The 13,115-nt window shown below is 44.2% G+C and overlaps 1 protein-coding gene across 2 annotated transcripts in view; it reads left to right on the top strand.

Annotated features, from left to right (window-relative positions):
• Window positions 1–13,115, top strand: part of LOC121909666 (Down syndrome cell adhesion molecule-like protein 1 homolog) — a 51,903-nt gene that overhangs the window by 31,127 nt on the left and 7,661 nt on the right. The window contains exons 6-20 of one of the 2 annotated variants that reach the window (XM_042430221.1): window positions 10–285; window positions 638–934; window positions 1,378–1,650; window positions 2,516–2,800; window positions 2,972–3,091; window positions 3,192–3,368; window positions 3,948–4,147; window positions 5,037–5,133; window positions 5,239–5,367; window positions 5,443–5,610; window positions 5,725–5,795; window positions 6,452–6,692; window positions 7,785–7,931; window positions 10,118–10,273; window positions 12,042–12,181. In XM_042430221.1, the coding sequence (XP_042286155.1) occupies window positions 10–285; window positions 638–934; window positions 1,378–1,650; window positions 2,516–2,800; window positions 2,972–3,091; window positions 3,192–3,368; window positions 3,948–4,147; window positions 5,037–5,133; window positions 5,239–5,367; window positions 5,443–5,610; window positions 5,725–5,795; window positions 6,452–6,692; window positions 7,785–7,931; window positions 10,118–10,273; window positions 12,042–12,181 (2,777 nt within the window). Of the gene's footprint in view, window positions 1–9; window positions 286–637; window positions 935–1,377; window positions 1,651–2,515; window positions 2,801–2,971; window positions 3,092–3,191; window positions 3,369–3,947; window positions 4,148–5,036; window positions 5,134–5,238; window positions 5,368–5,442; window positions 5,611–5,724; window positions 5,796–6,451; window positions 6,693–7,784; window positions 7,932–10,117; window positions 10,274–12,041; window positions 12,182–13,115 lie in introns of those variants that run through there. The other variant, XM_042430222.1, reaches the window with a different exon arrangement.

Here is a 13,115-nt window from a genome sequence, read left to right as displayed (position 1 = left end):
TTCTCTCAGATCCGCTCCGAGTGACCTTGTCCCCTAAGAATCTGAAAACTGGCATCAGCAGCACATTGTTCTTCACCTGCACTGTGGAGGGCTCTCCAGAATACACCATCACCTGGTACAGGAACACAGAGCCCATCGTCCCAGACCAGCACATCTCCATCCAGGGACAACACAATGACACGCTGCAGATCACCGCAGCACAGAAGTTCCACTCTGGGGCCTACCAGTGCTTCGCTTCCCGCAAGGGCCACACTGCTCAGGACTTTTCCATTATTCTGCTAGAGGGTATGTGGACAGAGACTGTCAGAGAAGTAAACAAGAACAGATGCTGTATAAACAGGGATGCAGCAGGCATTTTATTACAACACTGTAACAGGAAACCACAGTCTTAAAATTTATAGCTTCTACGTTTACTGTTGAATTCTTCATTTGAATATCGGTGCATAAATTGTTTGCCATTACAAATGTCATTGATACATCCATAAATAAGACACTGCTGGGTTGTGTGTCATCTAATAAATACACAAAACCATCAGCATAAGCAGATTTTAACCCCCGTTGTTGAACTTGCTGATTTCCAGATCGTCTCACTATGTCATTTTCTATTTTGTCTCTTTCTCTCTGTTTCTCCACTCAGATGGTACTCCTCGTATCGTGTCTTCCTTCAGCGAGCGGGTGGTGAACCCCGGCGAGCCTTTTTCCCTCATGTGTGCGGCCAAAGGAGCCCCACCCCCCTCCATCACCTGGACGCTGGACGATGAGCCTGTTGTGCGAGACTCCACCTACAAGACCAGCCAGTACACCCTGTCTGACGGCCTGACCGTGTCACACGTCAATGTCAGCAGCCCGCTCATTCGAGATGGAGGAGTGTATCGTTGCGTCGCACGCAACTCGGCCGGTAGCGCCGAGTACCAAGCGCGCATAAACGTAAGAGGTGCCTGTCTGCTTTTCAATATAAATGCACTCTACACCTGACTCTATACAAACACATGAGGGATAGTGAGAGGCATAGATCACTTTGCATTTGACACACACTCACAGTACATGCATTTATCTATCTATCTATCTTTCTATATATCTGAGAGTAATTCAGAAATACACACAATCATTTAGATACACAGAATATATGAGTAGGTGAAAAATCAACACATATCCTCAATCAGATTTTAGCAAAGGGAGCATAACTAACCTCCCTCTCCACCTCTCAACTTGCCCCAATCACTCTATCCCTCAACCATTATCTCTTCACCTCCTGTCTCCGTGGCTGCTCCCTTGCTCTGCCATGACCTCCTTCACCTCATCTGCCCCTCTCTCCGACCTCTGTGTGTCTCTCGGCCTCCTCCCTCCATCCCCTCCCTCTCTTCCCTGTGTCTCCAGGTCCGCCCCGAATCAGACCCATGCGGGACATCACCGCAGTGGCGGGCAGGAACACCTACATAACATGCCGTGTGATTGGCTACCCGTATTACTCCATCAAGTGGCTGAAGGACGGCATGCAGCTGCCTGATAATCATCGTCAAGTGGTGTTTGAGAACGGCACCCTGCGGCTGACGGACGTGCAGAAGGGCGCGGACGAGGGCACCTACCTGTGTAGCGTTCTGATCCAGCCCCAGGTGTCAATCAACCAGACTGTCCATGTCACTGTCAAAGGTAAGAAGAAGAGATGAATGGATTCAAATGGATAAAACTGCACTGGGAAATGTTTTTAGGGAAAAATACACCGAAAGTGAGGCTACAATAGAGATAGAGTGACACTGCTGTACCTTCACACTATTTTCCCAAAAGACGTTTTCCTGCATACTATGGGCATTTGCACACATCACTGTATCCACAAAATGTCTCAAACAGTAGTGAGAAAGCAATATATCTAAAGAAAGCTGACATCACCAAAAGTTTGTTCTTTGACTGGTCAGGTTGGTAAAAAAAAACAACCTTGATGTGTAGAGTAACAGATGTTAGTATTAGCATTCTAGCAAAAAAATATTTCTGGATATCAGAATACCTGGTCACTGCCATTAGCAGCAATGTTCATGTTCAAACTTGTGCAGTGGAGCTCCACAGTAATGCTGTATGACACAGGTAGATTTGTGTGTTTTAGGATAGATTCATGTCTCAGTTTGTGTCATTTTGTTTTGTCTGTGAGTGGGGTAACGATGGTAGCAGGGCAGCTGCAGAGGTGTTTAAGGGTGTGTGCATGTGCCTGCGTGTGTGTCTCTGATTTAATTAGATGAATAATAATGAAGCCTAGATTAAATCCCCCAGATGTCTCAGCTGTAGTACCCCCACCCCAACCTCCATTACTATGGCAACGGAATGACTTCCTCCTGCCAATTGGACTCTAACCAGAGCAGCTATTATGGGCTGCAGGAGATGGGGGTTGAAGGGGAGGGGGGGCCCACTGGCCAATGACCTTCTCTCTCTCTCAGCATTGCTCCAGATGGCCACACTGCCACTCTTCTACGTCTATCGCTGCCTTTATTCCACTGACTCTCGTCAATCTTCCTCTCTCCCCCAGTGCCGCCCCTCATCCAGCCCTTCGATATCCCCTCTACCTCAGTGGGGAAGCTCATGTACATCGCCTGTGTGGTGTCATCCGGGGACATGCCCATACGCATCACCTGGCACAAAGACGGCCAGCTCATCGTGCCAGGCTCCGCCTCTGGCGTCGCAATAGAGACCAAAGAGTTCATGAGCTCCCTGCAAATCTCCAAGGTGACACTGAAGCATAACGGAAACTACACCTGCATCGCCAGCAACGCCGCTGCCACCGTCAGCTGGGAAAGGCAGTTGATTGTTACTGGTGAGGGATTGAGCGAGCGGAGAATGACATGATGATGAATTAGGTCAGATGTGATGTGATAGCTAATGTGCAGAGGGAGCATAGAATTGTATTGAATTGTTATTTTAAGAACATTCCCATTTTAATGTAAGATTTTCTTTCATTTAAGTTAATCGCAACTTTTTGTCTCAGTGCCACCACGTTTTGTGGTGCAGCCCAACAACCAGGATTGTATCTATGGCAAAGCTGGCGTTCTCAACTGCTCTGTTGAGGGTTACCCACCTCCAAAAGTCATGTGGAAACATGCCAAAGGTAAAACCATCACATCCCAGCAACATCACAATATCAAGGTCACATAAACAAGGAAAAATGAAGGCAGTAACATGCATTTGCTTTGTGTTGTGCCATGTAGGTGTGGGAAACCCTCAGCAGTACCATCCAGTCCCTCTAACTGGCCGTATCCAGATCATGTCAAACGGCTCTCTGCTCATCCGTCATGTGCTTGAGGACGACCGCGGGTACTACCTTTGTCAGGCCTCCAATGGAGTAGGCTCAGACATCAGTAAGAGCATGATCCTCACTGTCAAGAGTAAGTGTCAATCATTCTCTCTCTGGCTTGAGCACATTTCCTTTCATAACCACATCTCCAGGATTGCACGTACTGTATACAGAGACAAGCCTGAGCTGTTTGGTGGGGAATCAACTCTTCTTAGATGCACTTTTGCCCCAGGCTAGTGCGGCCTGTACTGAACCTAACAAAACCTTGTCTCTGTCCTGTATATCCTTAACTGGGGGTATGCTATTGATTGATGTGTTCCGGCTGCCGGTCTATGTGCTCCTGAATGTTTGGCGGGGAAAAAGGGCTGATGAATTAGTGATGAAAACAAAACCTCAGGAACCCCTACAATCAATAATCTATGTCTGAGGAACGGAGGAATAGAAGCAGGAGTATGGAAAGAAGAGAGGAAGAAGGCAGACAGGGAGGAGGTAGTGCAAGAGGGCTAGCGGGGCTTGAAGCGTGAAATGAAAATGGAGAACGAAGGGCAGAAATAGAGATATACATCTGTAATATATCCTCGGTTTCCAATACCACATCTCTGTTCCCTCGTTTCATTACCCCATATAATACTATTCGTCACACTGACATGTGTCTGTGATTTTTTCTCAGTTCCTGCCATGATCACCAGCCACCCCAACACCACCATGGCAAGGAAGGGCCAGACCAAGGAGCTGAACTGCACAGCGCGGGGTGAGCAGCCCATCATCATCCGCTGGGAGAGAGGGGACACCGTCATCGACGCTGAGAGAAACCCCCGTTACTCCATCACCATCAACAAGAAGGGGGACGAAGTCATCTCTACCCTGAAGGTCAGATACAGAGCAGACATTTAAACTCAGCAGAATACACCAAAACTGAGAGGGATTGTTTAATGCTGCAAACAGAATACAGAGCAAAGAGTAATGTAAATAAATTATCTGGCAAAAAAGTTTAGTTATTTAGTCTAATGAACAGTTAATTTTATTTCTGTAAAATGCAGTGTTGGCTTGTGTTTGTCCACAAGTGTCTTGTGAAATAAAAAAGTAAAGCAGTAGAAGGCAAATTAAGTCAATAATGCTATAAACTCTCTCAGCTCTGAAAGGAATAGTTTGACATTTTGGGAAATACACTTATTCGATTTCTTGCTGAGAGTTAGATCAGATCAATACCACTCTCATATATGTCGAGTTAATATAAGGCTGAAGGCAACAGTCACAGTCATTAGCTTAGTTTGGCAAAAGACTGGAAACAGCAACCCCGGCACTGTCTTACCAGCTCTTATAAAGCTCACTAATTAACAAACATCTTGTTTGTTTAGCACGCTTTTGATTTTTTTCACCTTTGGACAGAGCCAGGCTAGCCATTTCCCCTTGTTTCCAGTTTTTATGCTAAACTAAGCTAACCAACAACAGCTGGCTGTAGCCTTATATTTATAGGATAAATATGTGGTATTGATCTTCTCATCCAACTCTCAGCAAGAAAATGAATGTATGTCCAAAAATGTCGACTTATTCTTTGTAGCAATGAATGAAGTATTAGTTTAAGTATATTCTATCAGAAAGAAGTGAAATTATCTGACCTCACAGATTCAGGATTTAATGCTCAGTTTTGGTTTAAATATGATTTTTGTGATATATGTTACTGCTGAGGTCTGTTGTGAATTTTCTGTATATTTTTTGGCACATTGTAACTTTTGCCTGTTTGTGTTGATGCTCACAGCTGAACCCAGCCGAGCGGGGAGATTCTGTCTTCTTCTCCTGCCATGCCATCAACTCCTACGGAGAGGGTCGAGGGCTCATCCAACTCACTGTGCAGGGTACAGTATTTCTACCACAAACTGTACAGTCCAATGGGAAAATCTTAGTGAACGTCTTCAGTTAGTGAAAAGCTCTCACCAATTTTCTCTCTCTCACGCACACAGAACCACCGGATCCCCCTGAGCTGGAAGTAAGGGAGGTGAAGGACAGGAGCATGAACCTTCGCTGGATCCAAAGGTTTGATGGAAACAGCATCATCACCAGCTATGACATCGAATACAAGAACAAGTCAGGTAGGTTTTCAAAACTTAAGTCTGCATGTCAGATTTTTAAGATGCATGTCTTACAAATCTCTCCACATTCAACAGACTCCTGGGATCACATGTACACCACCAGGAACATCTCGCCTACCAACAACCAGGCCAACATTGTAGAGTTGCACCCGGCCTGTGTTTATAGCATCCGCATGTACTCTTACAACAAGATTGGCCGTAGCCTTCCCAGCAAAGAGCTCACAATCAGTACTGAGGAAGCACGTAAGTGATTGTTCACTCCTCTAATGATCCTGTGAGTGTCTTTCTCACTTCTCCGTATGGAGCAGGGCTATGAATTTTGACGGTAACACTTTATTTGACATCTTCCATCAACAGCGCCTGATGGGCCGCCGATGGAAGTAATCCTTCAGCCGATGACATCTCAGAGCATACGGGTTACATGGAGGGTAAACTCACTACTGTTATCACTTTACTACCATGTGTCTTACTATATATGCTTATTCTGATTAGCTGAGTCACAGTGAAAATCACTGTTATACACTAACATTGATTGCTTAGCATGCTAACTGTGATTAACCTACATATTTTTTTTTGTTTTGGCAACATTTAATTTATGAATACATAACATAGTGACGGTCTTAATTTTTAATAGTGATGTTCCCAAGCAAGAAGAAAGGGCTAGCAGTGCAAATGTTTGATGTTTGTGCTGTTATTAGTGCTCTATGAGGAACAGCAACATTACAGGAACATAGATAAAACTGCTTAATTTGTTTTTTTTTTAAATGACAAAAATTGATTCACTTCTACTTCCTTGTGTAACCTGACGCACTAGGCCAAAGTACTCTGAGTTAACAAATATACATTTGTTGAGATCAGTTACATCAATTACAGTGATAGGAGCTCAGATTATCCAGAATTAATATAAAATGCAATAAAATCTTGCATTTTCATTCTTCTTCTTCTTCTTTTCAACATTTTTAACAAATTACTGCCAAATTCCAAAACAATAACTCACCAGTTATAATGTTGCACAGTTTTTAATGCAGCTAAACAGGGATGAAGATTGACATGTAGCTTAATATTATCACCATATTTCTTTCAGGCTCCTAAGAAGGAGCTGCAGAACGGGGTGATCCGAGGCTACCAGATCGGTTACAGAGAGAACGGTCCAGGCAGCAACGGCCAGTACAGCATAGTGGAGATGAAAGCTACGGGGGACAGTGAAGTGTACACCTTGGACAACCTAAAGAAGTTTGCCCAGTACGGGGTTGTGGTCCAGGCCTTTAACAGAGCTGGGACCGGCCCATCCAGTACTGAGATCAACGCTACCACACTGGAAGATGGTAAGAAAGCTGGGAGAGAAGAAGTAGATGGCAAGATGAAGGGAAAGGACTGTAGACACTACTGAGAGTGCAGGCTGTCGGACTCAGTGTAGGAGAGAATGTGGGAGGACATGAGAGAGAGACAGAAATGAAAAAATCCATACAGCATATCTCTTTAATTTGTCAAAAAGAAGGGTAAATGCACAAACGGGATGGAATATATTATTATATATATTATACTATTAAACATAGATTAAAGCAGCTAGTATACATATATATACACTTATGCACACAGACAAACGCTCAAACAAAATGGTAGAAATGAATTTGAAGCACATCCCCCATTATTCTTTCTACTTTAATTAGCACCCTCATTAGGCTGGTAGAGAGCAAGAGAGGAACAAGGAACCCCATTACTCTCTAAATGTCTGCCCCTTTTTTTTCTCTTCCTCTCCCTGCCATTGGTTCTTTCTCGTCCTACTCATCCCTCCTCTATTTTCCATCTTTTTATTTCTTAGATTTATTTTTTTTGCACCGCTGATCCTTTCTTTCAGACAGAAATATATGGATCCTCCCAGTCTGTGTGGACAGTAATGGTAGACACTGATCATGGTAACAGTAATAGTGATGGTAATTGTCCAGATAGGTAGTCTGATGCTGCCTCTACAACTGCAATTACCTTAAAGATGAACATTGTCTTCCTTCAGATTTTATCCTCCACATCTCAGCTCACCCCGCCCTCCTCATCTGCATTTTAACCCCTTAAGGTGTAGCTGTTTTACTATTCATGCTGCTCTCTCTCAGTGCTCATCCACCCCTCCATCAACCCCCCCTCTACACCTCCTCTCCTTCTCTCCTCCGTGCTCTAAAAGCTAGCAGTGAACAAGGAGCTATTGAGAGCTAATTTGAGCTTATTTGACTGATTTATTTCAGCAGAGATTGCCTGTGGGTTGTGGTGTTGAGTAGTCATCAATTTTCAGTGCTTCAGCCGCCATGCTAGATCAGTCAGGTCTTCTTATCGACAGCAATAACCTCAGAGATATCATTAAAACAACCTCAAAACTCATATATTTGAACGATGCAGCACTAACACTCGCCCCCTGCTTTCCCCAGTGCCCAGTGAGCCTCCGCAAAACGTGCGAGCCATCTCGGTGACGTCGGACGAGGCGGTGATCACATGGGCAGAGCCTCCACGGCTGACGCTGCACGGTGTGCTGAAAGGCTACCGGGTTGTGTTTTGGTCCCTCTTCCCTGACGGAGGTGGGTGCTGTGGGGGCCAGGCCCAGTGGCCAATGCAGAGTAATTATCACCTATCTCATTCTAAACTTCACCAAACCCACCCACCCACCTACCTCTTTGTCAGTGTTGTGAGTCAGTATGTGTTAATGTGTGTCAGCACCTATCTCATAAAGCACTTCCTGTTCCTGTGTATCTTTGAATTAGTCTGTGTTTGCCCTTGTTTCTTTCTGCAAGGTTTAGTTAGATTTGTGTGTGTGTGTGTGTGTGTGTGTGTGTGCAGTTCCTATGTCTGTGCAAATACAAAAATGTTGTTCATTATTGTCCTAACTAATTAGCTTTAGCAAATATGTTTTGTGGGAAATTACATCTAGATAACAGCAACAAAAGCATGATTAATATTTTCAAGCATATTTTTTGGGCATTTTTATTCCTTCATTACAGACAGTAGAGAGACAGAGAATTGCAACAAAGGTCCCCAGTCGGATGTGAACTGCGTATGTTAAGGTTCATGGGCAGCATCTTAAAGCTTAAACCACAGGAGCTCCCCATATTAATTGGTTTTACAGTTATGTTTAGGCTACTGAAGAATTTGGTAAAAGTAAGACAGATTGTGGTCTTGGTTAAACATTGAATAACTCAGCACTGAATTGTGACACGAGACAAAAGTATGATCTTTCCCTAACCTTAAAGCTATAATATGTAATTATTCCTCATTTGTCTAACAACTAGACCTATGTTATATTTTTTGTTGAGTTGTGTACTTACATTATTCCAAATGTTTCCAACATTTTTCAAACCTAGAGAAATCTGCTATTTTCAAGTAACAGTCCGTTTTATTTGGTCACTTTTCAATGGCGTCATACCCCCTCTACCAAAGAGTATACGATGATAAACATCTTGTGCACATATGTCGGCGTTGTGGTTGTCCGCCACAATAGCATCTACCAAAGAGTACACGTGTACAAGATAATACGTCCGCGTTCTGGTTGTCCACCAGAAACTGGCATAAATTGACTTTTATCCCATTTTAAGCCACGCTTTTAAGATAAACTTTTTAGATCTTGGTCATTTTTAAGTATATCTATTAACCAGATGAAAGATTTTAGTAATCAGACGTCTGGATTTTGAGTTGTCAGAAAAACCATCTGAGCAAACGTTAGCAGCAGCTCAGCTCACAAGGAGCCCCTCCTGGACGTCCTGTGTCCGCCGAACAGCGTCAGAGAAACACTGATTTTTTACGTGAAATGCTTTATTCAGTGTTTTTACGAGTTTTAATCCCTGAGTCTGTTTGTTCTGGAGAGGAGACCTCTGCAGATAATTCAGCTCCTGGTAAAAAAAAAAACCCTGAACGATGAACACTGAAGGAATCCTAACCTGGTTGAAAGGCTGGTTGTTTAACAGTGAAGACAACAACTCCCATGATCCCACGCTACTTTACAACGTCATCAAACTCCGTCTTTTGTTATTGTGTTGAATGAGAGACCCCTAGAAGCAGAAATTACATATTGTGCATTTAAAAGTCTGTCCTAAAACAATACTCAGGTGCCCAAATGAAAAGTGACTGATTTTGTTTTTGTTGTAATCATTCCTCCTGCTCATACTGGACATTAAGAGACACCTTCTTAATTCACTTTCAATGTAAGTGATGGGGGACAAAATTCACAAGCCTCCTTCCGTGCAAAAATGTATTTCAAAAAATATTTGAAGCTAATATGAAGCTTCAGCCACCCAAACTATTCAGATCAAGTCAATATACAGTATATTGTTGTCTGTCTTTTTAGAGCCAAATTCCCTTTTTACATACTGCTGCATACTATCTTCAGATTAACTTTTAAATACATTTTTTTCAAAACATACACAAGAGTGTATTTTGTCACTTTACACTTTAAGCACATTATGAGGGGATCTTCAGAATGAACAAGAGGAATGATTACAATGAGCAAAACCTGATCCAGCGTTCATATGGGCACTTGACTATTGTTTCAAGAAAGACTTGAAAAATTGTGAACCCGTCCTTCAATCAAGTGCTTTAGTCACCAAAGTTCTGTATCAACAACATTTCACAATTTTCCCCAAAATATATTTAGCAAAACAATTTAGTAGCATGTAAATGTTTTTTTGTAGGAGACAGGGTCCCTCTGTGTTGTCAGTCCACCAGATAACATACACTCCTCTCTTAAACAGTTTTCCCTTCCTGTTCTCCACAGAGTGGGGAGAGATGCAGAATATCACCACCACACGTGAACAGGTGGAGCTGCGAGGGCTGGAGAAATTTACCAACTACAGTGTTCAGGTGCTGGCCTACACACAAGCTGGAGATGGGGTCCGCAGCAACGTCCTGTATATCCAAACCCGAGAGGACCGTGAGTGAACACACAAACAGGAAAAATGCCAGCATTTGATTTATTCACTCAATATGTTTAAGTGTGGAAAAGTCCAAAAAGAAGAAAGCATGCATTGAGCTTGAGGGTAAAGGGTAAAGGCGGTAGGGAGATAGGAGGGGGAATAGATAAAAAAGGGTGCTGGGTTGTATTTCAAACCCATGACAAAAGCTCATTTATGCTGGGAAGCTCCATTAGTAGTGCTAATGAGAATTAAGAGGCTTTGGGTCCACAGCTCAGGGCTGAGGGAGGGCTGGTGGGAGACACCGGGGGAGAGGAGGGGTGCTCTCTCGCAGCATATAGCATCTAGGAGTCAGCCATCAGCCCAGGCCTGCATCCTTTCCACCAGCCCTCTTGCCATAGGCATAGGGATTAACTCCACTTGGATTAGAGAGAATTAATTTTGTGCTTACACCATTGGAGGCGGGATTACAGCCAGATCCATGTCTCTTTATAGAGGAGGTGAGGAGGAGGGGCCTGGGGGGTAACAGGGGTTGAAGATGGAAATACAGCCGATTGAGGGCCAAAAAGAGTCACAATAACAATGTGATAGCAAAGTATTTTTTCTGAGCCAGTTTACTGTAGAGTAGACTGCTAGACTTAGTTCACTCTCTGTGTATTTGGTTGAGTGTATCAGCCCTTTACTGTGACCTCTGATTAGTACAGTAGACCATAATGCATTCATGAAGATGGGGCTGGTTACTTAGCACCATTGTGCCTCTCTTCCTCATCATCACGCTGGCCGTGCTGGCTGTGCAGCAGACTGTCTGTCTGTCTGGAGTCCTGGGCAGATTTTGGGCACCAGATGGGACTTAACTCCCCCCCCACAAACACACACACACACCCTCACACACCCTCACACCGCCACTCCTACTTTGACATGGATATGATAATGATGACTGCCCCCTCTGCCCCTCCCCACTTCCACCGCCACCATCATCACTCCCCTAGGAACTGCACCTATCGTTCTCGCCATTCTTTCATCCCCACCTCCCACTTTTAAAACCTCGCCACATCAATCCTTTCAGAGTTTGTGTTGTTTTTATCCCTGCTCATGTAAAGTGCTGGATGAAGTAGTCCAAGGGCATGGACTGGCTGAATGACTGGATCAAGGGGGCCTCACATGAAGGAAAAAAAGGAATTGGGGGATGGATTTAGAGGGCTTGGTATTACACTGCGGTAGCCTCCTTCTGTAGACCCCAGATGAGGCCCACTGTCAAGAGCAAGTTATATTTATGGTGGGGATTGAATAGGCTTGACACTGTGAGCCCCTTACTGTATGGCCTATGTGACAAAAGCATTATTGTTCACCTTTCATGTATCCAGTGTCCTGATGTGTTTTTCTGTAAATCGTGCATCCATTTTAAACTCTCCTCGTGCCTTTAGCTTGATTACTTATAATCAGAGTATAAAGCGTCAAGCTGAAGTGGCTAACAGAGGATCAGACACCACTGTCTAATCTGTTTGTGGGTTTGAGAGTTAAGAGAATGCTGGGTGTCACAAAGTCAGAACTGCTGACCGATGTCTGAATGAACATATGTCACCACCAACCACCCAAAGGGACTTCCTCCAAGTCCTCCCAGAGCGGCTTAGCGCAGGATAAGACTAGCAATCTGCAAACAAGCCTGCTCACTTTAATAGGCATCCAACACCCAGCATGTGCATACACACACACACAAAAAGACACATAGAAGCATATACATATAGAATATACGCCCGCCGTGCTGATGTGCCTGTGTGTTTTCTATAGTTCCTGGTCCACCGGCTGGCATCAAGGCAGTCCCCTCCTCTCCAAGTAGTGTGGTTGTGTCCTGGTTACCTCCTCACAAACCAAATGGTGTTATCCGCAAGTACACCATCTACTGCTCCAGTCCAGGGTCTGGACAGCCGGTAAGTCCTTCCTCTGTGGAGGAGAAAATCTTCCAGGTGATTGAGAATTGAGACATTTGTGAACTTGATAAAAATCTACCAATTGAAAAATGTATTTGTAACCACAATTATTAACACACCGTGCATGTATGTGTGTGTGCGTGCGTGTGTGTGTGTGTATCTTTTTGTGTCTCTCTTTCACCGTGTTTGCACCATTGCTTTATTTCCTGCCCTCCCAGATGAACAGATGAGGTTGTCTTGGCAACGTGATGAGACGTAGATATGCAAATGAGGCAGAGAACAAGCTCACACATGCACACTGCCGCATCAGAAACACACACGCTCTCACACATACATACACACACACACAGGCATCACATTTCAACATTTTCTATTTATACATGCATGTGTGGCATTTCAGTTGTGGTTAGATCATGTGCACACAAACACCAGCGCACAGTGAAATCTGATATCAGGCTAGAATCTCACTTTCTTATTATTCACAAATACTCCTCCCTCTCTGTACATGAGTGCCATGTAAATGAGCACAGGCAGGGAGGAGAGAGGAAGGGAGGGGAGAAGGAGGTTGAGAGAAAGAAAGAGACACACCATTAGAGGTAGGGATAGACCGAGGGGAAATGAGGGAAAAAGAGAGAGATGAGGGGAGAGGAAGAGAGGGAGTGAGTGAGAGATAGGCAGGGAAGAAGGGAGGAGCAGAGGAGGGTATCAGTCACATCGAGATGAGAGTGCTTTTGTCCGTCTTTTCATTATCTCCCTGTATCACTCCCTGGATCACCACAACACCGCCACTATGCTGGAGGAATGTTCGAACGCACCCCCCCCCCCGCCCCCAAACACACACACACACACACTCATATGCTCCTTCCTCCCTCCCTCTGTCCCTCCATCCTCTCCTCTTCACTGAGCTAGACAGAAAAGGATAGAGGAAAAGAGG

This window comes from Thunnus maccoyii, chromosome 13, assembly GCF_910596095.1.
Source record: "Thunnus maccoyii chromosome 13, fThuMac1.1, whole genome shotgun sequence".
Lineage (NCBI taxonomy): Eukaryota > Metazoa > Chordata > Actinopteri > Scombriformes > Scombridae > Thunnus > Thunnus maccoyii.
The sequence above is the reverse complement of the archived record's forward strand: the minus strand, read 5'-3'. Positions and strand labels throughout refer to the sequence as shown.